The following is a 27,704-nucleotide window of genomic DNA, read 5'->3' as shown; positions in this document are numbered from 1 at the left end:
ATGTTACTGAACGAATAAGTGATTGAATGAGAGAAACCACCGAAACCCGCCACAGGCGAATCGAAAATGGTCTGATGTAGCTAGTTTTTCATGAAAAAGTGCAACAAGCTCAATAAACTGATCACAAAGGTAATCTGTGATAGAACTAGTGTTTCTTATTCTCCTGTTGCAATTTAGCCCGCACACTAGAATCTGCTATAAGATATACATCTTGTTCTGATTTTTCAGCCTTAGACGCATCTCAGGGACAATATATATTGTTTTAACACGTTCTGTTCTATGCAGGCTTTCTGCACGTTTAAAAAGGACCAATCCCAGTATGCAATGCAAACAATGAGTTAACCGTCGCTTAGAAACCACATGTCCCAGCATGCCATGCTCCGGAGCAATCTCGGAAGTAGTGCTGAGAGACGCCACTACATTCTGGGAGTTGTAGTCTCTCGGGAGTAGCCCGCCCCTTGTGCAGCTTCGGCGGCGTAGGTCTGGAGAAAACCGTACCGGGTGGCTTAGCGCGGCCCAAGCCCGAGCGAGCGGTGCCGCCCTACAACCTTCGCCCCCGGCCGGGCGGCCAGCTCCGCCCCTTCTCGAATCTCACCCACAGCCCAAGATGGCGGCGGAGGTGGATTTTGGCGACCTAGAGCTGTTCGAGGCGTTTGACCACCCGGAGGAGTCGATTCCGAAGCCCGTTCACACCCGCTTCAAGGACGACGACGGCGACGAGGAGGACGAGAATGGGGTCGGCGACGCGGAGCTGCGGGAGCGGCTTCGGCAGTGCGAGGAAACCATCGAGCAGCTCCGCGCCGAGAATATCCTTCCCGTTTGCCTGGGCCCGGTCACCGGCGTGCGGCAGGCGGCGTGTCTGGGAGGGCGCGGGCGGAAATTCCAGGAGGGCCAGAATTCCGAATAACCCCTCTCTCGCCCCACAGGCGGGCGGAGGAGAATCGAGGGTTCGGCTTGCGTAAGCTGCTCCGGGGCCCCGGCGCGATCCTCTCCCCTCTGGGGATCCGTGCCCGGTCGGGATCCGTGCCCCGGACTAGACGCGCTCCCCGCGCCCCCCAAGCTGGGACTGGTTTTTAGGATTTTTTAAGACGGCTAGATCGTAGGCTGGTCACCGCTTCCTCGCCTCCTCTCTGAAGTCCTTATCCAGTTTCATTTTTTTTTGTAGCCAGGCTTAAGTTGATGCCGTCTTGTTGTCGTTGTCTATAGGCAGATAGCCGGATCCTCAGACCTTAGGGTAGATCTGTGTTTTATAGGGGGGTAGAAGCTAATAGTCTTAGGATGCGGAAGTTGGGAGTTGAAGGATGTGAAGCAGGCGGAGAGAAATGGTTAATTGCCTGACTGAGGTTGGGGATTCATTTTAAAGTTCTTCGACTTTGAAATACCTTCCGTGGTGAAGGTGCGTTGCAAAGCCTTGGGAAAAAAACGCGCCAAGTGAGTTTCCGTTTGGCTTAGTTACGTGATTACAGCCTTTCTAGGAAGGGTTGTTAGTATGGATGTTTACATTCTTAGAGGTGTTTGGGCAGATGATTTCGGTTCAGATAGTTTCCCGTTTAAAGTGAAACACTGAAAGCAGTTGGTAAATCATCTTTAAAGGTTTTTGAAGTCTGATTTTATTTTTCATGATGTTTTCCTTTATACTTTAATATGTAAAATTTCAAACTGCAGGAAAGTTGAAAGGATTGTACAGTGAACATCCATAGTTCTATCCTAGTTTCTCCATCTTTAACAGTTTGTTTCACTGTATTTATCACTTATGCTGCTCTTTATTTTTCTTTTTGTATTATTATTATTTATTTTTTTTTTTGAGAGAAAGAGAGAGAGCATGAATGAGCGGAGGCAGGGCAAGGGAGGGGGAGAGAACCTCAAGCAGGCTCCACCATCATCATCGGGGAGTCCTTTGGGGCTCGATCTAAGGACCCTGAGATCATGACCTGAGCCGAAATCAAGAGTCAGATGCTTAACCTGCCGAGCCACCCAGGCGCCCCCATGCCGCTCACCCTCAAATGAATTGCTGTTTAGGTTTTGATGGGGTATGTTGAATAACTCTTTGGGTTCAGTCTGTTACTCTCTTTTTTTTTTTTTTTAAGATTTTATTTATTTATTTGACAGAGATCACAAGTAGGCAGAGAGGCAGGCAGAGAGAGGAAGGGAAGCAGGCTCCCCACTGAGCAGAGAGCCCGATGGGGTGCTCGATCCCAGGACTCTGGGATCATGACCTGAGCCGAAGGCAGAGGCTTTAACCCACTGAGCCACCCAGGTGGCCCTGTTACTCTTTTGAACTATATGACCCTGTCTTAGAGTATCTATGTTGGAAGAGATGAGAAAACTGTTTTAATGTTTAGGTTTAAATGTCTAGCCATGCAACAAAACAGGAACTCAGTTAAGTGTGTCATCCTCAAAATACTTGTGGGTCTTCTAACGTTTGTAACATTCTGACACCGAAAGTAAGAGTGAGTAGTTAAATTTTATGATAGTTATGATTCTGTTTAATGAAGGCTTATATTCCTTAACAAGTAATAACATCAAGAACTTAAAAGAAAATTGAACATTCTGACTCGACCAAGGTATGAGATATTACACCGTTGTTGTTCTTTATTTATATTTAATATTTAGCTATAATTTCTTTATTAAAAAAAGTAGGACTTCTGTATCGTTTTTATTTAGCATTCTCTGAAGAAATCAGTAATGATCCTTTATTTTTAATTTCAGGCGGTAAAATTTGAATTCTCATAAGTACATTAAATTTTTAATTATTTTGGGGGGATGTTAACTAGATTTATTGTGGTGATCATTAAACAACATATACAAATTTTTTTTTACGATTTTATTCATTTATTTGAGAGAGAGAGAATGAGAGAGAGAGAGAACATGAGAGGAGAGAGGTCAGGGGGAGAAGCAGACTCCCTGGCAAGCAGAGAACCTGATGTGGGACTCGATCAGGAACTCCAGGATCATGACCTGAGCTGAAGGCAGTTGTCGCTCAACCAACTGAGCCACCCAGGCGCCCACAACATATACAGATTTTTTTTTTTTAAGATTTTATTTATTTATTTGACAGACAGAGATCACAGGTAGGCAGAGAGGCAGCCAGAGAGAGAGGAAGGGAAGCAGGCTCCCTGCTGAGCAGAGAGCCTGATGTGGGGCTCGATCCCACGGTCCTGGGATCATGACCTGAGCCGAAGGCAGAGGCTTTAACCCACTGAGCCACCCAGGTGCCCCAACATATACAAATATTGAATCATTATGTTGTATACCTGGATAACTTTTAAACTGACTAAACTGGATAAAAACATTTGTGAAACATATCCAGAAAAATTTTTTGTTTGTTTTTTTTAACAGTTTTTTTTTCTTTTAATTTAATTTATTTGATAGACAGAGATCACAAGCAGGCAAAGAGGCAGGCAGAGAGAGAGGAGGAAACAGGCTCCCCGCCAAGCAGAGGGCCCGATGCGGGGCTTGATCCCAGGACCCTGGGATCATCACCTGAGCAGAAGGCAGAGGCTTAACCCACTGAGCCACCCAGGCGCCCCTGTTTGTTTGTTTTTTTAAAAGATTTTATTTATTTGACAGAAAGAGAGCGAGCACAAGCTGGGGAGAGGCAGCGGGAGGGAGAAGCAGGCTCCCTCCAGAGCAGGGAGCCCGATGTGGGACTCGATCCCAGGACTCTAGGATCATGACCTGAGCCGAAGGCAGTGGCTTAACCAACTGAGCCACCCAGGCACCCCTATCCAGGAAATTTTTTCTTAATGTTCAGAACAGACAAGTTGCCAGCCTAGCTGTTCTTATTCCACAAACATTTCTGGGAAGTTAGGATTACAGTATTACTCTTGGTGAAGGTTTACTTACAGAGTTAAAATGTGTTCCTAGGGACGCCTGGGTGGCTCAGTCAGTTAATCCGCTGCCTTTGGCTCAGGTCATGACCCCAGGGTCCTGGGATCGAGTTCCGCATCGGGCTTCTTGCTCGGCAGGGAGCCTGCTTCTCTCTCCGCCTCTGCCTGCCACTCTGCCTGCTTGTGCACTCTCCCTCTCTCACGCAAATAAATAAATAAATAAAATCTTTTTAAAAAAACAAACAAAACTGTTCCTAAATAGAAATGATGCAAAATTTCATTTTAGAAAAAGAGAAATTAGTGTGCTTTTAAAGAAAGTACAGTGAGTAGATTTGCATTCAGACATACGATTTTAAGAGATAGAAGAGCAAATGCTGGTTTCTTAATACAAATTTACTTAACAGGTTACTAAATCTTAAATATTTATCGAAGTACGATCTTACTGTGTGGAATGGTATTACCAAGCTTTTGGAATTTGGAGGGCTGTGAGCCAGTGTTACATCCCCTTTTTTTGTCTCTGGTACCAGCTGAAATAACTAGCTACATTGGTGACTAAAGGTTTAAAATTTCAGAATTTAGATGTATTTTGGAAATCTCCCCATGCCCTACCTTCCTTCTTCCTCCATGTGAGCGCACTTTGTGGATCTAAGTTTATTTCTGGTTAGATATTAAATGTATTGAATATAACTGGGATTCCTGAAAAAAATCACAATTTTTTGGGTATTTAAAGATAACTTAGATAAGCACACTTTTTAATAGAGTTGATAATTTAAACACTCAATTACGAAGGGGTTATAATCACTCGAGTTTAAATGATAGGTATCATGGGTTTTACCAGTACATGAGACAGGAATTAATATCCTGAAAAAGGAATAAAGTAAAAATTTCTTTTTAGAATTAGTCCTCTTCATGTTGTCAGACACTGATAAAGCACTCTACAGAAAATTTAGAAACAAAACGAAATAAAATTATATAGATAAAATCTGTACCCCCAGCTTCTTGGTTTAATCCTTATTTTTGGAACTGTCGTGATCAGAAGTTTCTTTCCTTTTTTGTCCAATAAACATTTTTAACTTTATATTATGGAAATTTTCAAATCTATGGAAAAAGAAAAGAATAATATAATACACGTTTTCATCTTATATGCACATCTTACCCTAAATATTTCAGCATGTAACTTTTTAAAAGCACGACTTTGGGATGCCTGGGTGACTCAGTTAAGCCGCTGCCTTCAGCTCAGGTCGTGATGCCAGGGTCCTGGGATCAAGTTCCAATTCGGGCTCCTTGCTTGGCAGAGAGCCTGCTTCTCTCTTTGCCTCTGCCTGACACTCTGCCTGCTTGTGCACTCTCTCTCTCTCTGACAAATAAAATCTTTAAAAGCAAGACTTAGTCATGCATAATCACAACACCACTATCCCAATAAATGGCACGATTTTTCTTTTTTTTTTTTTTTAAGATTTTAAAAATTTATTTGACAGATCATAAGTAGGCAGAGAGGCAGGCAGAGAGAGAGGGGGAAGCGGACTCCCTGCTGAACAGAGAGCCCGATGCGGGGCTCGATCCCAGGACCCTGGGATCCTGACCTGAGCCGAAGGCAGAGGCTTAACCCACTGAGCCACCCAGGCGCCCCTGGCATGATTTTTCTTAATAACACTCCCAGCTCAGCCCGTATTCAGATTTCTCCAACTGAATGTCTTTCTTGCTGTTGCTCAGATTGGTCTCTAGTTAAGGACCATACAATTGTATGTGGTTTTTAGAAACATGTATTTTTTTTTTTTAAGGTTTATTTATTTATTTTAGAGAGTTTGTGAGAGAGCCTGTGTGCCCAGGAGTGCACCCGGGCAGCTGGGAGAGGCAAAGAAAGTCCTCACCAAATTCCACCCTGAGTATCTCTGCGCCGAGCCTTTCCAGCCCTTCATTGGGCTCGATCCCAGAACCCTGAGATCATGACCTGAGCCAAAACCAAGAGTTGGTCGCTTAACCAGCTGTGCTACCCAGGCGCCCTCCAAAATATCATGGTTGTTTTTTTTTTAAGATTTCATTTATTTATTTGAGAGAGAGAATGCATGCCTGTGAGTGAGCGAGCAGTGGGAGGGGCTCAGGGAGAGGGAGGGAGGGAATCTCAGGGGGACTCTGTACTCCGCCTGGAGAGTGGTGGGGGCCGATCCCGTGACTCCCAAGTAATGACCTGAGCCCATATCAAGCCTCAGCTGTTTAACCGACTGAGCCACCCGGGCGCCCCAAAATATCGTGTATTTTTAAGAAGAGAAGTTTGTGCAAATTCAAGCAAACTTCTGAACCTCTCCATGTTTTACTTTTGTTTCTTGATTCGAGCAATCCCAAATACAGACTGACTTATTTCACTCGCTGCGAAGGTAAAGGAATAGGAGGCAGGTGGGGAGAGAGGAATCTTTAAGACTCAGCTGGTCCAGGTTACCACCGGGATCTTGTTCCAGTTTGGAGGCCGCATTCTACTTTTGTTTGTTCGTTTCCTTTTTGGCCAGTGTTTGAAAATCAAATCCAGGAACAATATACTTTTTTTTTTTTTTTTAAAGATTTTATTTATTCATTTGACGGGGAAAGTGCACAAGCAATGGGAGCAGCAGGCAGAGGGCGAAGCAGGGCTCCCCCGCTGAGCAGGGAGCCCAGTGTGCAGCTCAGTCCCAGGGATCATGATCGGAGCTGAAGGCAGACACCTAACCAACTGAGCCACTCAGGCGCCCCAGCAGTATACTTTTTGTATCTCTGCTTTAGTATCCAGGATTTGAAATACTGATGTACTCTGCCTTCTAAGAGGCTATCCATTTAAAGTGTTTCATTTTCCTATATATTTCAAAGCTAAATTTACTCTGATTCTTTTAGAAATATATTCTTGGGGCGCCTGGGTGGCTCAGTCGGTTAAGCAGCTGCCTTTGGCTCAGGTCATGATCCCAGGGTTCTGGGATTAAGCCCCGCATTGGGCTCCCTGCGCGATGGAGAGCCTGCTTCTTCCTCTCTCTGCCTGCTGCTCTGCCTACTTGTGTTCTCTCTCTCTCTGTGCAAATAAATAAAAATAAAATCTTTAAAAAATATATATAGATATATGTATATATCTGTATATATTCATTCTTGTAACCTGCTGGTTTATCTAAACCCTCCCTTCCCCCAGTCTGTAAAGAGACGGGCCATTAGGGGCACCTTGGTGGCTCAGTGGGTTAAGCCTCTGCCTTCGCTCAGGTCATGATCTCAGGGTCCTGGGATTGAGCCCCACATCAGGCTCTCTGCTCAGCAGGGGGCCTGCTCCCTCCCACCTCGCCTGCCTCTCTGCCTACTTGTGATTTTTCTCTCTCTGTCAAATAAATAAATAAAATCTTAAAAAAAAAAGAGTCATTAGATAAGGAATTTTTTTGGTTGGAAACTTTAACTACAGTTTTAAATTTTTTGTGAAATATTTTTAAAAATATGTAAGGGATACCTTTATGTAAAATCATTAAAGTAGGTAAAATTCTATGAAAAAAAAATTTTTTTTTTTTTTTTTTTTGCAAATAGATGAGTTCTTGGTTGTTCTTAATCTTATTTGTAAAGTATTCTGTGATCTTTGGTACTTAATAATTATAAAAGTTGTGTTTATATATACATTTATGGGTTTTACTTTAAAATCTTCTAAGAATATGTTTTAACTTCTGTTTTAGTGGAATATTGGTGAACAATACTAAGTTAGATGGACCTTTATTACAGATTCTATTTATGAACAATGTTATTTCAAAGTAAGTAACTTTCCGTTTTCTATGTAAAATGAATTAATATGTTTATGAGACAATGTCTTCTATATGCTGTTTTCATATGTACTTATTCCATCTTCATTTTACTTAAAACTTAGGGAATCATGATTAAGAGCAAGGATATTAACATCTATAAATAGGAATTTGAATCTGGGCCCTACTTTCTCTATATGTGAATTTGGGCCCCTACTGTCTCTATATGTGAACCTGGGCAGGTCACAGTCCTGTCTACAATCAGTTTCCTCACTGGAAAACAGGATACTAATAATAACTACTTCTTGGGTAGCTAAATGAGCACTTGTGATAGCCTCTAATTAGCACAACAGCTGCCCCCCACAGCAGTAAGAAATGTTAGTCTGTTCTACCCCAGAATCAGGTAACTGAGTTTACCCTGTTGGCTGTCTTCACGGCTTACCCACATGACTTTGTGTGTATGAGTGTGACAGTTAGACCTTTGCAGGCCTTCCTGCGTGCTTGGGTCTAGGGTGACTCAGTGCATTCCTGCAGTGTTGTCCTGAAATGGCTTGAGGCTTTGCCCTGTCCTTCCTCGGAGCATGGTCGGAGACGTTTCAGACAGCTGGCTTCCGTCTCTGGCTGGCTGAATCTGTTATTATCTCATAGGTTCTAGGCAAGGTAAAGAAGGTAATGGGGACCATGTAGAGAGTGTTAGCTGTGTGGCGGGCCCATTACCTACATTCTCTGTCTGGGCCCAGGTGGAACCCGAGGCTCAGAGCGGTGGGGACGCCAGATGGTGAATGTGGCACTAGCAGGGTGCTGGGCACTAGCACTGTTGTCATCATCGGATTTGAATCAGCGTCTGCTCATGGCAAGCTAATGTCTGCACCGTTTATCTGCAGTTTTGCCTGCAGCAATCTTAGAATGTCAGCGCTAAACAGACCTGAAAGATCAAGTCTGGTGAAGATCAAGTTGGCTGCCCCACTCAGCCTCTCTTGGTCTCCGTCGGCACCTCCTGAGCCGAGTGTTAGGAATAAGCAATGAGCGTGGCTCTTGCCAGCTAGAAAACTGGGGAAAGTAGACCTCTGTAGTTGTCCCGTTTATTTTGTGTTTCTGTTGCATTTTGGTGTAATTTTGTTCCAGTTTAACATTCGTATAGGTGTGTCCTTATACGTGCATAGGGAGTCTCTGGGAGGAAGGTAGGGAAGGATGCTTTGGTTGTCTCTTCGAGGCCGAGGTAGGTGGCTGGGACACAACCAGGAAGAAGGCTTTTCGTTACGTAACCCTTTTCCTTCTTTTGGATTTTGAACCATGTCTTACGTGGCTTATGTATTCAGAATTTAAAAATGTAAAATTTATAAATAAAATCGTCTATTCACAGCACAAATGTTTGCCCCTGCTACATGCCTAACATGTAGATTTTCATAATCATTCCGTTAACTCGGCAACAGTGTATATTTTTTCCTAAGAAATAGCTTCCTCAGTATTCTAGTTACTTAGTGCTTTGATAAACCTCTGAAAAGCAAGATAACAGAATTACCTCCTGACACCTTCTAATAACGTGTAAGATTTCAGTCTGTTCAGTGTTTACTCTGGGTTCTGACTGTTGTGTCCTCTCATGCAGGCAATATCATCAAGAAATAGAGGAATTTGTATCAAATTTAGTAAAAAGATTTGAGGAACAGCAGAAAAATGATGTGGAAAAGACTTCCTTTAATCTTTTGCCCCAGGTATTTAAAACTTAAGAGACTTTAAGATTAATAGATTATGTTTTTCACCGCCAGTTTTTAGGCCACAGGGAGACTTTTGTATCAGAATGAAACCACTGTGTCCTACACCTGAAACTAATACAACTTTTCTATGTTGACTACAACTTAAAACAACAAGATTGTTAAGATAATATGTTCCCCTCTCATCCCTCACTTGGGCATCCTTCACTGATCTGACCAGCCTCAGGGCATTCTTCTGCATTGTGACTCCTCTCAGGGGAGTTTTATTCAGACCTTGCTTCACTTAAAATTAGTCTTTTTTCCCCCATTTCCTCACTTGGACATGTGGTTTGGGGCAGAAAATCAATTTTAAGCCAGAAAAAAAAAATCTGTATTTCTGGAGTTTATAAAAGGTGAATTATTTTTCTCTAAAACCAACAGGTTCACATGCCATCCTTTTTTTCCCCTTCTGCTTGTTGGGAGAAAAATCAATAGCATGCCCAAAGAAATCTGAGAAATTTTGCTGTGTGCCTATTAGAGTGTGAATTTGTATTTTAAAAAATCAGAATTATGATTTCAGGGCTTTTTCTTTTTTAATTCCCAATTAAGGTAAGTAGAGTTCTTCAAATAAAGGTTGTTAGCTGTTTATCCTCAGGTTGTAGAATGGTGTTCTGATTAGTTAAATTTTCATCATCTTTAATTTTCATGTGTTATATATAATTTTTAAAGATTCAAGAAACAAAATACATTTAACAATAAAAACTATACTGAATATTACCTAATTTTTGATTCCGGGAACACTTCAGAATTTTATAGCAGCCTGAGGTCTATGAGAGTTATATTATCCATATTAACCAGTAGTGTAGAATCACATATTTTTAAAGTTTTCTGGTTACCTGACTTCAAGATAAAGTCTGCTTTGTCAGTTTAAGTATTGAGAATTTAAATATTTATTCATTCAGTTTAATGCATGAATTAGTGAAAAGCATAGTGAAAGCATAGCATGAACTAGTGCTTCAGAAGGTGCTGTCTTTCGTATCTTTTATAAAATTTTTAAATTTTCCGACTTGTGAAATTTATTTCATAAGCATTTCTAGCTTCCAAATTTACTGATTATGACAGTAATGAATTAAGAACTGTGTGTACCTTAGTGATACGTATTAGAAAATAAAGGGGTGTATTTAAATTTCTAATATTAAAAATTTGAAGTGTTAAAAATTCGTTATTTTGGTAACGTGTGTTTTTCTTTGCCTTAGCCATCTAGTGTTATGCTAGAAGAGGACCATAAAGTAGAAGAATCCTGTGCCATTAAAAACAACAAGGAAGCGTTTAGTGTAAGTATGGGCATTTTAGTTTGAATTCTGTAGATAACATGTTTCCTATCCTGTGTCATTTGGGTATCATTAAGGTGGTATAGCCATGTGGCCTCAAATGATCCCCATCTTTTCATGAAATTTGTTATAAACAAGAGTGTAGACTTCAGCCTCTAAATAGTATAGTTTGCTTTTTAATAACTGTCGCATACACCGTAGACATACTTCGGAGGACTTTATTTTTGTCCTGACAACCCTCTTTTTATTGATGTTCATGAACGTGGATAATGATCTAGAACGCGTGGATGACGATCTAGAACGCGTGCATGTTGCACTTACAGATGGCTGAGGCTGAGAGGGGACGGATAAGTAACTAACATAACAGATGGCAGATAGGAGATTAAAAATGTTGACAAGCTCAGATGGTGGGTGAAAAATAGAAGCATAACAGGGATGAGCCTACATTTAGGCCTTTCCGTACCTACGAGGAATCTCACTGTGTCAGTACAGTGGAGTGGTGTGATTTTTCAACTTAGAATTTTTTTAAGAAGATGATGTAATCTTGGATTCTGTTGAAGGCAGACTAGTTTTCATGTTGAGGGAGTATCGTGCCCCATTGACAGACCACAGTCTTGAAGATGTGGGGCTGCTGGGGTGATGAGTCCCCAGCATTGCTGAAGAGATCGACGGGGTATCACATCTCTGCAAATGTCATAAAGGCTGTTATTTCCAAAAGGTGTCATTTTCAATCACTCTGTAGTGCCAAGTGGCAGAACCAGGACCAGTGACTGGATAGACTACAGACAGGCGCATTGCAAGTCAACTTTTAGTGCACATTTCTATCAGAGATGTGAAAATGAAGTGGTAGGTCTCATTCAAAAAAAAAGAAGAAAGCAAATTCCATGTCACTGTAAAAAGTCAAAATCTGAGATCCTGTGGGTGCTTTAAACAAAGAATTTGAACTACATGACTTTTCGTGTCCCATCTGACTCTAGGGTTCTGGGATTTAGAGTGGCACCTACCTGGAAAGTGGGAATTTTATGTATTATTCACTTAGTCCTTTAATAAAGAGTAATAAATATTTACCGAATGCTCCCTTATTGCCAGGGACCCCTTTGAATTCAGGGACACAGCAATGAAAAAGACGGGCAGAGTCTCTGCTCTCGTGAATTACATTCTGGTGGGGGAAAGCAGAGCTGTGAAGAAAATAAGTCAGCATAAGCCAGGGTTTGAATCTAGTCCTTCTGACCCTAGAACATAAGATCTAGATCTTTATATTGCCTTATAAGCCATAGGGGTATGGGCTATGCCACTTGAGGCTTTTCAGTAGAAATGTGACATGATAGGACTTGAATTTTTAAAAGAACTGGATTCCCTGTGGAAGATAATCTTTAGTTGGTTTACATGTAGAAGCTGGAAGCCAGCGAGAAAGTTACTGTATTGATCTCAGGTAAGGGAAGATGGCAGGTTAGTCTGGAGAGCTGGTGGTGGAGGTGAGAAGTGGTTCAACCGTGGACATACCTTGGAAATAGAACTGATCAGATGTGCTGATGAATTGGGTGTGTAGAACACGGAAGTGGGAGAGCAGTCCAAATCACTCAGGTTTTTGGCCTTAGCAGCTGGAAGAGTGTCCTCGCCTTTACTGTGATGGGAGAAACTGGTGGGAGGAGAGGGTTTGGCCGGGGAATGGGAATCCAGTTCAGTTTTAAGTAGGTGAGTTTGAGATGCCTCTTTCGTGTCCGGGAGAGCCGTCCTTTGGCACTTGAATATGCAAGATTGGAATTTAGGCAGCACTGGGTATTTGGGTGTTGTCAGCATTTACTCGTCCTTCATACCATGGGTCTGGATAAGTCACCTCGAGAGCGCAGGTAGAGAGGACTGGGACCAAGACTCACAGAAGATGGAGAGATGAGAAGGACTGGTCAGCAGGGTAAAGCACGGTGTCCTAGAAGCCAAAAGAAGTGTGTCTCTGAGGAAGGAGAAATCACCTGTCAGTTGTTGCTCAGAGACTGAGATGAAGACGGAGCGCGTCCAGTGAGTTTGGCCGTGTGCGGGTCATCGGGGCGCGGAGTGCCATGAAGGGAACCGAAGTCTTCCCAGAGACGTTCAAGAGAGAATGGCAGGGCCACCTAAGGGGGAAAAAAAAAAGTGGGGGACTAAAATGATTTAACACCTAAATACAACACACGAACCTTAAATCCTGGCTTAGGGGGAAAAAAGGCATTTGGGGGACAGTTGGGAAAACAGTAGAAATTGGATATAGATGATATTAAGGATTTATTAATTTTCTTGGGTGTGACAGTGGTATTGTGGCGTGTAGGGGAACGCGCTTATCCTCAGAAGACCCATCCTAAAGTGTTCACGGGTGACGGGTCATGAAAATAGTGTGTAGCTGGTTATGTGTGGAAGCTGGAAACCAGTTAGGAGTTACTGTGTTAATGTCCGGTGGGGGAAAATAATGGCTTAGACTAAGTTGATGGCGGCAGCACTTTCTCCCCACCGCTCAGTGAGAAGTACGTGTGTGCGCATGCGCACGTGCGTGGACGATACCAGCAGTTGGATCTGGGTAGAGAGGATGTAGCTGGGTGTTCACTGTACCATTTTTTCAATTTCTGTCTATGAAAATTTCCCCCAGAATCAGAGGGAAAAAGAAAAGGGGGAATGGGAGGGAGGATGAAAATAGTAAACACAACCGACTTTTCTGAATTGTCTTGCCACCAAGGGAAGCAAAGAGATGGGGAATTGGAGGGAAACGTGAGAGTCAAAGTTTTCATTTTTAATGTCTGAGCAGAATGCAGCTAATAGTAATGATCTCCTGAGAGGGGCGCTCCGATCTGGGAGACACAGGGGCGTTGAAAGAAGCAGCTCTTGCTTACACCTCAAAATCTGGCTCCTTTCTAACTAGGGAGTTGATTATGACTTCTAAGAATTTCCTCCAAAATTAAATGGTTAAAACAATTAATCATAGTCTTACATAATTTAATGTCTTTTTTTTTTCTGCTTAAATAGCAATATTTTTTGACTTGTTTTCTGCAGGTTGTAGGAAGTGTCCTGTATTTTACTAATTTTTGCCTTGATAAATTGGGGCAACCGCTACTAAATGAAAACCCTCAGCTTACCGAAGGATGGGAAATACCCAAGTATCCTACATAGTGAATGAAGATCTTTTATGCATCTTGCCATTAAGTTCACCTTTAAAAAAATTTACCAAATTTTGCAGACTATGATAACTATTCCTTAATAAAATTCACTAAAGGTACCAGCAAGTCTTCAGCCACATTGTTTCTCTAGAAGGGCAAGAAATACAAGTAAAGGCAAAAAGGTTTGTGTGGGGAGTTGTTTTGTTTTCTTCTTCTTTTTAAGACTTTTTTTAACCAAAACCATAAACTCTTTTAGCTTGAAAAATTAATATTCTTCATTGCTGGCTTACTGTAAGTAAATTACAGATTAAGCTAGAATTTTCATATATAGACATTTAATATGTTTAAATCCGTCATCTGTTTATTGGAATTCATTGGTTCACGCCTAATATGCTTGGGTGGGTGGAAAGGTGTCATTGTTGCTGTCAGTTTGATTGCTGTCTTAGTATGACCTGCCCCTTCCCAAGTTAACCTAAAGGAAATAATAATCTGTTTGCCTCGGTTCTTCTCTTATTAACCACTCACAAAACCCAGAGGTGACAGATCAGTCGGGAACATTGGTTTTAACATTGGTTAAAAGAGTTGGTTAAAAGTACTATTTAAGTCGCTGAGTACAGAAGGTGAAAGTGTACTCATGAGTGCAGATATTAGTAATCTGTGATCTGCGTGCCTTGTCTCTCTGATACACTTTGCTGTCATTAAAGAATTGTATTGATCTGCTTTTATATCCTCATTTACATTATGCACGTCTTTGTTTTTTGACCAAATAGGCCAAAGCCTCACTGTTTCAATTGTGGTTCTGAAGAACATCAAATGAAAGATTGCCCAATGGTAAATTTTTCTCATATAAAAAAAAAATCTTTGACCTAGAATTTTCTAATGTTTTCCACACATTTATGCCATTGTGTGAGATAAAGAAACTTGCTGTGTTCACTTTCTTTTGGTCCTTGAATTTGAAACCTTTTCAGATTTGTACTTAAACGTTAAGACCTTAGATTTTAAAAAGAATGATTACAGTGCTGTGTGTCTGAGATGAATGAAACAGGAGAGTTACTTTTTAGAGTTAATTCTAGAAACTTGATTTTATGTTAAGATAATATGGAGGTAATCAGAAATTAAAATGACTGCTTCTTCTCTTTGCCTGTTTTTCTAGAATATCTACTCTCTTTTGTCGTTCGTTATATATTAAAACTGGGATAATCTGTTTGCTTGACCTAAAACAGAATGCTTGTGTTTATTTAATTCCTGAAGTAATTTCTAAACGGCTTCTTAACATTTTTTTCAAATGCATTGTGATCTAGCCGCGGAACGCTGCTCGAATAAGTGAAAAGAGAAAAGAGTATATGGATGCCTGTGGTGAGGCAAACAGCCAGAGTTTCCAGCAGCGATACCATGCAGAAGAGGTAGAAGAAAGATTTGGAAGATTCAAGCCGGGAGTCATTAGGTACCTCTGTGATTTTTTTTCCCATAGAGTGTCGTTTCTGTGTCACCCGTGTTTGGAGCGTTTTCTGTGTCTGGAGGGTAATCGCAGGTATAGAGGCGCGCCCCAGCACCGTTTGAGAGAATACGCATCCGTTCCTTCAGGAACATTCGTTGGCATCCCCCCTGTGTGTTTGTTAAGCACCGTGTCACCATGTGTAACATTAAGACACACAGTGGTTTTAAAATATTGGGGACAGTTTGTGTTTTCATCCAGACATGAATACTGTCTTTCTTTCTCCTCTTTTGTTTCTCCTTAGTGAGGAACTTCAGGATGCGCTCGGGGTGACGGACAAGAGCCTTCCGCCTTTTATATATCGGATGCGCCAGCTCGGTTACCCCCCCGGGTGGCTCAAAGAGGCCGAGCTGGAGAACTCAGGGCTTGCACTCTATGATGGAAAAGGTATAGTATGTTAAGTTAGCTACGTCAGCTTAAAGGTTACTCCCCCTCCACGCCCCGCCCCCCCGAGAATTACAGTAATACCTAATAGGAATGGCTGGCTTATTCAGTGTGTGTGGAGCTAACTAAAAACTATCATGATGGTCTTTCCTTTGTTTTACAAACAAGGAACTAAAACTTCATTGAGAATTATCAGATGGTTTATCTGGACCTGCTCAGTGACTACCGAGGCGAGAGCATCAGCTCTCCAGCTAATCCTCATAAACTCTTGCCTGCCTTAGAAATGGTAACAGAAGGGCGCCTGGGTGGCTCATGGGTTAAGCGTCTGTCTTAGGCTCAGGTTGTGATCTCGGGGTCCTGGGATCGAGCCCCTCACTGGGGAGTCTGCTCCTCCCTCTCACTCTCCCTCTCTGCTCGATCTCTCAAATGAATAAAATCTTCAAAAAAGGAGAGAGAAATGTTAACAAATCTATTCATCAGTGCCAGTAGACCTAGACATACAGATTCTATAAACCCTCCTGTGATCTAGAACCCCTCTCTTAGGTATCTACTCTAGAAAAATAATTCACACTTGCACAAGGAAAGTATGTATATTTTTGTAGCATTGACTGTGACTGTAAAAAATTAAAAACAACATTAAGGCCCTAAAGAAGAATGGCTAAATCACAATGGTGGATCTGGGCTGTGGAATCCCTGCTGCCGTCTTTAAGGAGTAGAATGAATCTGTGTGAGCTGATGTGGCAAAATCTCTCTGCAGTACTCCGTTTCTGCCTAGTTTACCAATGATGCCATTCGTCTTACGTGAAAGGTAGGGAAGGAAGGAAGGAAAGAAAGGAAGAAAAAAGAATTCCACATGGATGAAACCATGCTCATTGATTTTCTGAGGACATTTATGTAAAATATTTTTAAAAGATGTTAACTGAGAACCATTTAGATTTTGGGATTCAGACTCAAGAGATGCCTTTCCTGACCATCTTTATCTATTTGTCTATCTAAGATTTATGTTTTTATTTGAGAGAGAGAGAGAGAGAGAGGTGCACATGAGCTGGGAACAGGCAGAAGGAGAGATGATCCAAGCAAACTCCCACTGATCAGGCAGGGCTCGATCTCAGGAGCCATGAGATTAGGACCTGAGCCAAATCCAGGAGTCAGATGCTTAACCAACTGAGCCACCCAGGCGCTCCTGACCACCTTATTTAAGTACATCTCTCCCTCTTTGGCTTAAAAAAAAAACTTAAAACGTCTTAACCGATGTGGGAAGCTCAACAGTGGTTCCCCCTGAGAAGGAAAGAGGATTAGACTAGAGACTCGGTTCTCTCTGATGCTCTAAATCTTTTAGAAATGAAATGTTTCTTTGTATTACTTAGGTAATTAAAAAATATTTTTTTAAAGATTTTTAATTTATTTTTGCGAGAGAAAACACGAGCGGGGGTTGGGGGGCAGAGGGAGAAGCAGACTCCCCTCTGAGCAGAGAGCCCAGCTGTGGGACTCGATCCTGGGACTTTGGGATCATGACCCGAGCCAAAGGTAGATGCTTCACTGACCCAGCCACCCAGGCTTCCAGTAATTAAAAATATTTTTAAAAATTCACCAAGCCATCCCTTCTCAATTAGTTGCTGAAGAACTATTTAGGACAGTTCCCAAGTCATTTTGGCGTTCAGGTGTACCTCGTGCCACTTTTCTGTAGGTGTTCTCATTTCTGTTGTCTTTCCTTTTCCTCATTTTTTTTTTTTTTTTTTTTTTTAGTTTGTTTGATTAGAGAGTCTTTGGACAAAAGGTTATGGATGATTGAATCTCTTAGTCTGTAGATTGCCTTCCTTGTTTTTAACAAAACTGTGTTTTGTCCTTTTGAGTTTTCAAGAGTTTGCTGCTGCATCCCCACGGCGTGTTGCTTTAGCACGTTTGTTGTGGTGGAACCAGTCACTGATGACTTTTGCCTGTCTACACCTGTTAATGATAGGCTGCAAAATGGTTATAGTCTCATTCTTTGTTACTTCTTAGCTTATTAAATAAGCTGGAATACTTGACTAAAGAGAAACTTCTCGCAAACTGATTACCTTATATATGTAGACATCTTCGGACTGGCAAAATAAATGCATGATTTATTCAGTAGTTTTCAGAATAATAAAGTGGTTCCCAAATACCTTCTGTCATCTGTAAAGTGGTTTTATTTTTTTATTTTTTATTTTTATTTTTTTTGTAAAGTGGTTTTAATAGTATGTACCTCTTAAGGTTGTTATGAAGGTGAGCGGAGCTAATACTTGTAAACCATTTAAAACAGTGTCTGGTGGGACACCTGGGTGGCTCAGTGGGTTAAGTCTCTGCCTTCGGCTCAGGTCATGATCTCGGGGTCCTGGGATCGAGCCCCACATCGGGATCTCTGCTCCGTGGGGAGCCTGCTTCCCCCTCTCTCTGCCTGCCTCTCTGCCTACTTGTGATCTCTGTCAAATAAATAAATAAATAAAAATCTTAAAAAAAAAAAACTGTCTGGTACATAAGAAATACTTGTTTACTAAACAAAATAAAGGCATTGAAATAGAGGATCAGGCAAGTCATCAGATCAGTGCAGACTAGGCTTTTAAGCAACCCACAGATAAACCCAGGTTTCCAAGATTTTTTTTTTTTAGAGTTTTTTTTTAATTTATTTGACAGAGAGATCACAAGTAGGAGAGAGGCAGAGAGAGAGGGGGAAGCAGGCTCCCTGCTGAGCAGAGTGCCCGATGCGGGGCTCGATCCTAGGACCCTGAGATCATGACCTGAGCCCAAGGCAGAGGCTTAACCTTCTGAGCCACCCAGGCATCCCAGTTTCCAAGATTTTAAACATCATTTTTATTAAACTATCCTGTCTGCATTGTTTGCATTGTTTAAAAGTCCTAATCTGATGTTTCAGAAAAACTGTAATCAAAGCTGTTCTCAGAATGATTCTGTTGCCGTGAATGTAAGCCTTTGCCCAGCCCACTTGTGGCTTGGAAAGGGACTGGTGTTGGCATCCAGCAGTGTGAACGCTCTGCCTGTCCTACCGCAGATGGTGCTGATGGGGAAGCGGAAGCTGGGGAAGCCCAACAGAATAAAAGCGTCACCTATGATCTCTCGAAACTGGTAAACTACCCAGGTTTTAATATATCTACTCCCAGAGGAATTCCAGATGTAAGTATATATATATATATATATATATTTTTTTTTTATTCTTCTGGGGTGGGACGTTATTGTAACAGTTCAAAACATTAGTTTAAGTAGCAGTTACTGTTATGTAAAGAAGTAAATATGTTACTAGTGTGTTTAATTTTGAAACTTCCCTTATGTTGACTAGAACCTTTTTTTTTTTTTTTAGATTTGATTTATTCATTTGAGAGAGAGACAGAGCGCGGGCATGAGGGGTGGGGAGGGCAAAGTGAGAGGGAGAAGCAGGCTCCCTGCAATCCTGAGCCACAGGCAGACATGTAACTGACTGAGCCACCCAGGCCCCCATGTTGATGAGACGCTTAAGTGAAATCTTGTGTTCATTTAAAAACCAAAAACCAAAAAAACATTTTTTTCTGATTTTATGCCTTATGAAAAAGAGCTTAAAAGAATGGTTAGATTCTGTAAGTCTAAAATTAAAAGATTATGTTTTTAAAACATGGGATGGTTCTGAGGCAGTATTGTAAGTTCTGTGCAATTACTTGGAAAGTAAAGCCTTTTTTCTATGCTATAATTCCTTTCCCCCTGTTTCTTCTCTTCAAAGTAAAATTTCTCACTCCTTAGAGAATGGTTTTCTACACTGAATCTCTTCCAACTTTCATTTATGTTTCAAGACTCGACAGTGGCCTGTTGTGGTAGTGGTGGTGGTGGTGACATTTCAGTAAAAAATACCTTCTTAGGTGTTCTTAGAAACTGGGCAGCAGAGCCGAAGCCAAAGGTCTGCACTTAGAGTCTAGCGAATAGATGGGAAGACAAGTGTGTAATTAATTCGGGGCTAAACTGCGTGGCTCGAGCCATCCGAACCTCTGAAAACGGTCCCAGGACCAGCCTACATCAGAGCCCGCTGGGGACGCCCGGCAGACGGGCACGTTGATGAGTCCCACCCTTAGATTTAACAGACTTGACCTGGAATCTGTAGGTTTGACAGGAGCCTCAAGTGATTTTCCTTGAGAACCACTGTAGCATGTGCTCTTGAGATGAGAGAGAGGTGATTGTTGAACCATAAAGATGAGGGCCGGGTTTGGAAAGCCAAAGAACAGAAGAGGGAAGCTCAGCGTGAGCGAGCGTGTAGCTGGGTGTAGGAGCAAAGGCGCTGTGGTCAGTGCCGGGGGCCTAGGGGGAGGGAGGCCTGAGGAGGCCACGCCTCCACGCCACCACTGCTTAGAACTTCTGCTTGCAGTAGGTGGAGCCTTTTTGGGCCAAGTGATTTTGTCAAGTAGCTTTTAGTATTCAGTTGATCATTTTGCAGGTGGAGTTGGTTGGCTTTTTTTTTCCCCTTAAATGCACCATCACTTTCATTAATTCCCCCCAAAAGCAAAAGTCATGTGTGAAACAGACATGTAATTTGAGACCTCCACTTTATAAAATCTCAAAAGTATGATGTTTTCCAAATCCAGGCTTCCTTTTTCCTTCTGTCTTCATTAGGAATGGAGAATGTTTGGGTCCATACCGATGCAGGCATGCCAGCAGAAGGACGTGTTTGCCAATTACCTGACTTCTAACTTCCAAGCGGTAAATAGCTTTTTAGGGTGTGGTTGATAAGAATGTATTGCCTGTATTTGTAGGATTTTGTAACTCAGTAGCATCTCAGTGCTCTTTTGTTTTGGGTATAAAGCCCGGGCTTTTCTGCTTGAGTCACAAAGAAAAGGGTCGCTGCACTGACCCTGTACCCGCACTCGGCTGCAGATTGGGTGTCTGCAGGGTATTGGAGGGAGGGCATGGAATCTAGTTCTTCGTCTACTCCATTAACTGGTGCTTGGCGTGAATCCTCTCTCAGCCAGGTGTGAGGTCTGGCAGCAAGAGGTCCTCCTCCCAGTCCAGCCCTAGCAGCCCGAAGAAGCAGAAGAAGGAAGGCGGCTCAGCGGCCTCGCCTGCGGACATGGAGCTCGACTCAGGTAGGTGTTGTCCCCTGGTCTTGGTTTCACTGAGAAGGTAGGGCCAGTGTGCGTGCTCCTGAGTTCCATTAGGAAGGAGGGCAGGGGCCTTAGGAGCACCAAAAAGAATGCTTTGATTTTTTTCCTTGTAGATGAGAGCAGCACCTCTAGTGCTGATACGAGGTCTTGGTGTGAGGGCCAAGGGGGCCAGCTTGCGGAGTTCCTGACTCAGGGAGTCCGGCCCAGCCAGTCCTGGTGGTCCTGGATCTGGACTGCCCCTCGAATAGGCACAGTGCTCTGGGACAGGCGGTGGAAAGTGGTCTGCTTTAGCAGCTCCATGCCAAGAGCAAGAAGGACAGAGCCAAACTTCGCCCGTTATTCTTCCCATAATACCCCAACTCGGTAATTCACCCTTCCCTTCAGTGAAGAGAGGCCATAGGAAATCTGTCCTTCTGGAAAGCCACAGGGGAACAGAGGTCTTGCCCTCTGCTAGTTCTCTGGCTTTTTATTCTCTTAATCCTGTGGGGTTAACCAGAGAAGCAGTGGCCAACCAGCACCGTGACGGGCCTCAGCAGGCCAGTAGTGGATCAGGGCAGGCGCGCACCCACCTTGCTGAGTCCCTCACCCCCCGATACCGGCCACAGGTCCTTTGGGCTTCCCCTTGGGGCTGCTGCTGTGTAGCCTAGGTTTTGCCCCCAGAAAGCTCTGGAATGAATCAGAACTTTATGTTAATTTGATAAATCGCAGAGCTACTCTGAATGCAAGACTGAAAACTCTCCTTGCGCTACCTCCCATCCCAAATTACGTCCAGCTGTTTTGGTCCTTTTTGCACATCAGACGTTCTAAAGTGAGATTAAATGGCAACGTGAAGATGAAGTGCATTTGGATACCGTGGTGAGAAAATGCGGGCAGTACAGATGGCCCCAGTGAGATCGTGGATCCCCTTCTTAACTGTAAATTCCCAGGGAGAATTTAAAGGTCGCAGATTAAATCCCCTTAAAGTCCAAGGTAATTAAAGTCTCAACTCAAAGTCCCCACCCCCCTTTCCCCAAATTTTTGCTCTACTTAGTCTCAGCCTCCAGAGTTCTCAATACCAGAACAGCAGTCACAGCCCCGGGTTTTAGTAACTGCCACCTGATTTCAGTACCCAGTGTCACTTCTCACCAGGTCAGCGAGTTCACAACAGAATCATGACAGCCTTTGCCACATTTATGAACTTTTATGAAAACAAGCAATTCTCCGTAACTCGAAAGCAGTTGTCCCAGACCAGATTAGGTTCCTGGAGGCCAACAGTTCTCAGTGTTATCAGAGGCCATGGCCAGGATTTCTGAGCGAGGGCGAGGGCAATTTGTGGTTTCTGTCTCTTAAGGACTTCTGTCGGTGCCGGTGCCAGTTGTCTGACTCCACTGACCGTGCACTTAAATTCCAAATTACGTTGGAAGGAATCTCCCGTAGGAGGTGAATTTTGGTCTTAAGCATTTTGAATATCTGTGAATATCTTTTGAACCTTTTTTTTTTTTAAGAGGGGGAGGGGCAGAGAGGGAGGAGAGAGAATCCCAGTGCAGGGCTGGATCCCAGGACCCTGAGATCATGACCTGAGTTGAAATCAAGAGTCACAGGCTGAACTGAGTCACCCTGGTGCCTCCGTTTTGAACCTTTTGAGACATAGTTTCTGTATCTCAGGGTTTGAGAGGCAGTGGAGCACCCTGTCACCAGGGCCGCACTCATCGTGCAGGTACTTTCAGTCCAGTCCCGGGAGCCTAGTTTATTTCCTATTAGGGAGTTGCTGAGGCCTGAGAAACCTGCCTCCTAGGGGAAGTTTCTCCCTCCTTCATTCCCCCACTTTCTTTCCTTTCCCCTCCCTCCCTCTCTCTTATGTATCATTAACCAGTCCAGAGCCAGCCTGAGCCCCTGTGATGAGGTAAAATGCTTCATCTCAGGTCCCTGAGTCTTGAGAGTCCAAGTTCAGTGCCTGCACCTTCCCTCCGTGGCTTTCAGTCCGGAGTGGAATTGGGAGCAGAAGACCACGTACTTGCGTAATAACCCTGGGATGAAGAGTTTGGTTAGAACCTCACTGGGTGTCTGCAAGGCAAGTAGGACCGTTCAGAACAAAACCCCTGGGGCCTGAAAGGCCTGAAATGGGCGTTGCCACACTGTGCTATCAGGTCTGGCGCGGGCACATTTCCCGAGGAGTGGCTGTGCCCCGCGGTGAGCTGCATGCTGCCCTGCCACCCTTACCTTCGCCAGCCAGGCCTTAGCTCGCCCCGTGACCTTGAACTGAGTCCTTTCATCAGTGGTGCCTAGTGTAGGGCCTCTGCTGACGTCTGCTGACGCTTCTGCCTGCTTGCACACATTTGCTAGGGGTAGTTCAAGGTCTCAGGCTACTTGTTGAAGGCCCACTGGTCCCAACCATGGGCAGTGGCAGCTGGTTTTGTTTATAAGCCTCTGCCTCTTTAGAGGAACCACACTTGTAAATGAAGCCGCTGTAAGATGCACTTACCTCCTGAGGACAAAGGACCGCATGGCAAGAGCTTCCTTGCCCAAACCACAGGCTTCCAAGATGAGCCAGTATGAACGTCTACAAAATACCAGGATCGCTGACCACACGCTAAAACTCAAGGCCTAAAGCCACATGTCCTGACCGCCATGTGTCTCCAGGCATGTGTCCATCCCCAGTCAGTCCGTCCTTCTGTGAATAATTGTCGTGTTTCCTCGTGTTTCCTCTCAACCCACCAGATGTCAGGGGCTTTGAGAGTTGCTGATAGCAACCTGCTTTCCCACCTAGGTTCTGAACAACTTAGTCAACCAGTAGTAATATATCAGATTATCAGGGCCAGATTTTGGAGCTGCTTACACAAGAGCCGCGACGGCTTGCTCGCTTAGACTGGCTTAGTGACACCCAGGAACGTGGTCCTAAAGCACGGTGGGCCTTCCCACCCCCAGGACCCGTGCAGCCCCAGCCTGGCTTCCTGCCCCGCGGGGGTAGAACTCTGGGCTCAGCTCACTCCCAAGAAGAAACTTTGAATTGGTGTGATTATTTTCCTGTGGAAAACTTTCATTAGCAAATGTGGTCAGTGAAGTGGATCCCATCTCACAAACCCGTGGGTTCTGAACTAGAGCCGCTTTCGGGTCTTTTCCCGGTGTGTGTGGACGTTCTCCCGTCAAGAATACATGGCACCTCCTGGGATCGAGCCCCGCATCGGGCTCTCTGCTCAGCAGGGAGCCTGCTTCCTCCTCTCTCTGCCTGCCTCTCTGCCTACCTGTGATCTCTCTCTCTGTCAAATAAATAAATAAAATATTTAAGGAAATTAAAGAATTTTTAAGAATACAAAATTTAAGAATACATAGCACCATATTCTGTGCAGATGAACCTCAAATGAAGCTTGGGTTATACTTCAGAATGGTTTGTTCTTAGAGGCCTAACAGCCAGGGGTTCTTAACTCACTGACGGGCGTTCTGTCCTCCCTGCCCCCTGCTCCTCCCCTCCTCCTCCGTGGAATTCATTGTAGTGAAAAGCACCCATGGCATCCTTGGGGTTCCCAGACTGAGCGATGCCGTTCGTCTGCACTTGGGTCCGCCCTTCATCTTGGCGCCGTTTCTAGCCAGGTGCCTGGATCCCAGCAACACCTCAGTAATGGCGTCTTCGTTCAGGCTTCTGTCTCCTGACGGCTCTCCCTGCCCCTCTCACCGGTGGTGCATCCTTCCTTTCAGCTCTTAGCCTTTCTTTACTCTTCTGAGTTGATATCTTTCTTTCTTTCTTTCTTTTTTTAATTTTTTTTTATTTACTTACTCGACAGAGATCACAAGCCCACAGAGAGGCAGGCAGAGAGAGGGGGAAGCAGGCTCCCCGCTGAGCAGAGAGCCCGATGCGGGGCTTGATCCCAGGACCCTGCCCCTATGAGAAAGTTGACTGGTTTTGTGTCGCTGTCAAGATTGTGTTACTTGGTTGGATTTCCCAAATTTTTAAAACCTGTGCTGGTTGGGATCCTCTGTTAGACCCCGAGGATAGGTGGATTCATGCGACCCAGCTGCTGTCCTTAGTTTCCAGTCTGTGTCGCCTAGGGAGTGCAGAGGTAGCAAAGTCATTTTAATACAAATGGTGGTGGCCAGTGGTGAGAGGACCAGAGCCACAGAGCTGGTTACAGGCTGTACCCATGTCAGGAGAAGCTGCACCGTTGTGCTGCATGAGGTCACAGACCACGATCAAGACCGACTTTGAACTGCATCTTGAGGGATAAGTTACCATGGAGACGAATAGGGTTAGGGCGTTTGAGTCCATGGGAAATGCCAGTGCGGAAGCATGAGACGTCCTGGCACAGTGGTCCGACGGAAGAGTGACACCTGGGGCTTAAACCCGCCAGTGAGAAATGACTTGGTGGAAGTAGCCAGATTCTTGGTCCTAGAGGGCCTTGCAAGGCGCAGAGATCATCAGCCTTTGTCCTGTAAGCGATGGGAGCCCTGAAGGGTTTCTGATGAGGTGGGAAGGTTAATGGGACCAGATTTGTGGTTTACAAAGGTAAATAGTTCGGAGAATGGATATAAGGAAACTGAGGCCAAAGGCACAGATGATTCCAGTATTCCTGATACGATGCCATGGCTGGGCCAGTCTGCAGGGGAGAGAGGGCCCGGGAGAGCCACGGACCAGGGCTAGGGGGACAGAGGGAGAGGAAGGACTCGTGATGAACAGGTTCGGTTTGGGAGACTTCAGCCAGACCCCACAGGTGGGACTGTTAGTGGGAACAGCTTGCTGGAGGGGAGTTCAGGTTTGAGGAAACGATCCTTTGTGTGGGACAGGCCAGATCTGTTGTGTCTGGGACATACAGGTGGCGAGGAGCAGTGACCGGTGAGTCACACGCACCCACTGTCAGGCGGACAGTCTAGACCAGAAGTGCAGAACTGGGAAATAGGCCAGGGCGTATCGCACTGTCTCCTTGGCTTGGTCCCCTCCCTCAGCAGCCTGCCCAGCTTGCGTGTCCCGCCATTGTCCCCTCCGCTTTTCCAGGGACCCCAGTGTGCTGTGCCCGCGGACTACCTGGAAAGGACTCTGCCTCCGAGCCGTCGCTGCTCCCTCTGCAGCGGTGCGCGCAGCACGGAGATGGGTTTTCCGGGGGTTTCCTTCAGGTGTCCTCGCTGTTCTCTTTCAGACGCGGAGGTCCCGCACGGCTCTCCAAGCAGCGAAGCCTTTCAGTTTCAGCCCCCGCTGCCCCCCGGCACCCCTCCGCCGCTGCCGCGGGGCACCCCTCCGCCCGTCTTCACCCCTCCGCTCCCCAAGGGCACCCCGCCGCTCACTCCCGGCGACTCCCCCCAGACCAGAACGGCGTCCGCGGCCATGGACGAGGACTCGCTGACTCTGGAGGAACTGGAGGAACAGCAGAGGCGGATATGGGCGGCCCTCGAGCAGGCCGAGAGCGTGAACAGCGATTCCGATATTCCCGTGGACACACCTCTAACCGGGAACTCGGTCGCCTCGTCGCCTTGTCCCAACGAGCTGGACGTCCCTGCTCCAGAGGGGAGAACCTCCGAAAAGCCGGTGCCTGATGAGCCCGAAGTACCAGACACTTGTGCAGAGAAGCCCAAAGCCGAACATGCTCCGAGCCCAGATTCTGAGCCTCCGTTGCTTTGCCAGAAGGAGGAGGAGGCGTCTGCTCCGACGGACTGTAAGGATGCTCGTCTGGGCAACGGCGGGGTCGTGTCGAACTGCGACCTTAGTAACGGGGGCGGCCAGAAGCCCCTTCACGGGGACACCAGCCCTTCGGCCACCAAGACTCACAGCCCTGTACCCGACATGAGCAAGTTTGCAACCGGAATAACGCCGTTTGAATTTGAGAACATGGCAGAATCTACTGGAATGTACCTCAGGATAAGAAACTTGCTAAAGAACTCGCCCCGAAACCAGCAGAAAAACAAAAAGGCCTCTGACTAACTGCCTGACTTAGCACGAAGAGCTATTTAATTATCTATAACTTTGTGTTCTGTTAATTAGTACCGAGTGGAGATAAAGTTGTCTTCTGATTTGTCCCTCCCATGTTTAAAAGTCTGTCCAAAGCTTAATTGTGGCCTGAAGTCAGGCCTGTTTGAAAGAACAGAAAGGCTGGGCTTGCTGGTTTACTATGTTTTATTCTTACTGATAAGAACTTGGGTTGGGGGATAAAAGTATGAGCTGGTTTAGAGATAGTTTGCTAAGGTTTCTACTACTTTTGGATTGTGTCTGTCAAGAGTGATGGTTTTTATCCGTCTTTTGTACATTGTTTTCCCTTTCTACATTTTGCTAATTATCCTGTATATAAGTTTAATATATCATTTTTTAAGAGAAAGAAATTCTAACCATTTTAAATTCATGTTGCAACTCTGACAACCAAATGAGAAAAATCAGGGATGAGCAGCTTTACCCCATTTGGGGTATTTTTGTAAGTGATTTACACGCATCAATTTTAATAACACTTTTACTTTTTTGTAACTTCATTCCTCATATAAGTTTGCTATACAGGTATGTTCATCTTTGTGTACAAAGGTTTAATAAATTAGCTTTCATATACATAATCTAAGACTTTGAATACAAAAAAGTGATTCACAGCTAAATTAGTGTATACAACCTTGTAAGTTTGGACATAAATTATGTGATTGCAAAAATTAGTGGTAGCAAAGAAAATCTAGGAAAATGCAAGTTTGAGTATTTTTAGTGTTCTCTCAGCCTTAATTATAGAGACAGCAGAATCTTTTAAAGTAATTTTTGAAAAAAAAATGGAGGGCAGCTAGCCTTTGTACAAAAATAACTTTCTAGATTTGAGCCCTGAGATAATTAGTACTTAGAAATAAAAGGTAGACGTAAATTGCTTTTAATTGTCAGATATATAAGATAGTGCTGGACTCTGTTTTTTGTCTTTAAGTGGAATGCTATTACATTGTTAAAAGTTCGCCTCCCTGAAAATAAACAACTTGAACTTAGTCTCAGGTAGTGTGATCCTGCTCTCAGGCCAGCAGAGGGAGCAAACTGTAACCGTTCCAGACCAGACCATTCCAGATTTCGTTTTCATTTTGAGGACTCGAATAACCACATCTACTC

At 44.2% G+C, this 27,704-nt stretch overlaps 1 protein-coding gene across 1 annotated transcript; it reads left to right on the top strand.

The window, feature by feature from the left end:
• Positions 1–382: 382 nt before the first annotated feature.
• Positions 383–27,704, top strand: ZCCHC8 (zinc finger CCHC-type containing 8). Its single transcript, XM_080821560.1, has 14 exons — positions 383–806; positions 2,522–2,564; positions 7,502–7,576; positions 9,171–9,276; positions 10,512–10,589; positions 13,605–13,708; positions 13,825–13,890; positions 14,479–14,539; positions 15,010–15,152; positions 15,448–15,590; positions 18,613–18,734; positions 20,193–20,279; positions 20,545–20,662; positions 25,786–27,704. The coding sequence occupies exons 1-14, from the start codon at positions 608–610 to the stop codon at positions 26,562–26,564; spliced, it is 2,124 nt and encodes a 707-aa protein (XP_080677686.1). The 5' UTR covers positions 383–607; the 3' UTR covers positions 26,565–27,704.

Source organism: Martes martes (genome assembly GCF_963455335.1).
Source record: "Martes martes genome assembly, chromosome: 13".
In the NCBI taxonomy this organism is placed as follows: Eukaryota; Metazoa; Chordata; class Mammalia; order Carnivora; family Mustelidae; genus Martes; species Martes martes.
This window is presented reverse-complemented; position numbering and strand designations above follow the sequence as displayed.

Coding starts and splice junctions, on each gene's coding strand:
- ZCCHC8 (XM_080821560.1), top strand. CDS start 608: ATGGCGGCGGAGGTGGATTTTGGCGACCTAGAGCTGTTCGAGGCGTTT. Junction 14,540..15,009: donor AAATGAAAGATTGCCCAATG/GTAAATTTTTCT, acceptor ATTGTGATCTAG/CCGCGGAACGCTGCTCGAAT. Junction 20,280..20,544: donor TGACTTCTAACTTCCAAGCG/GTAAATAGCTTT, acceptor ATCCTCTCTCAG/CCAGGTGTGAGGTCTGGCAG.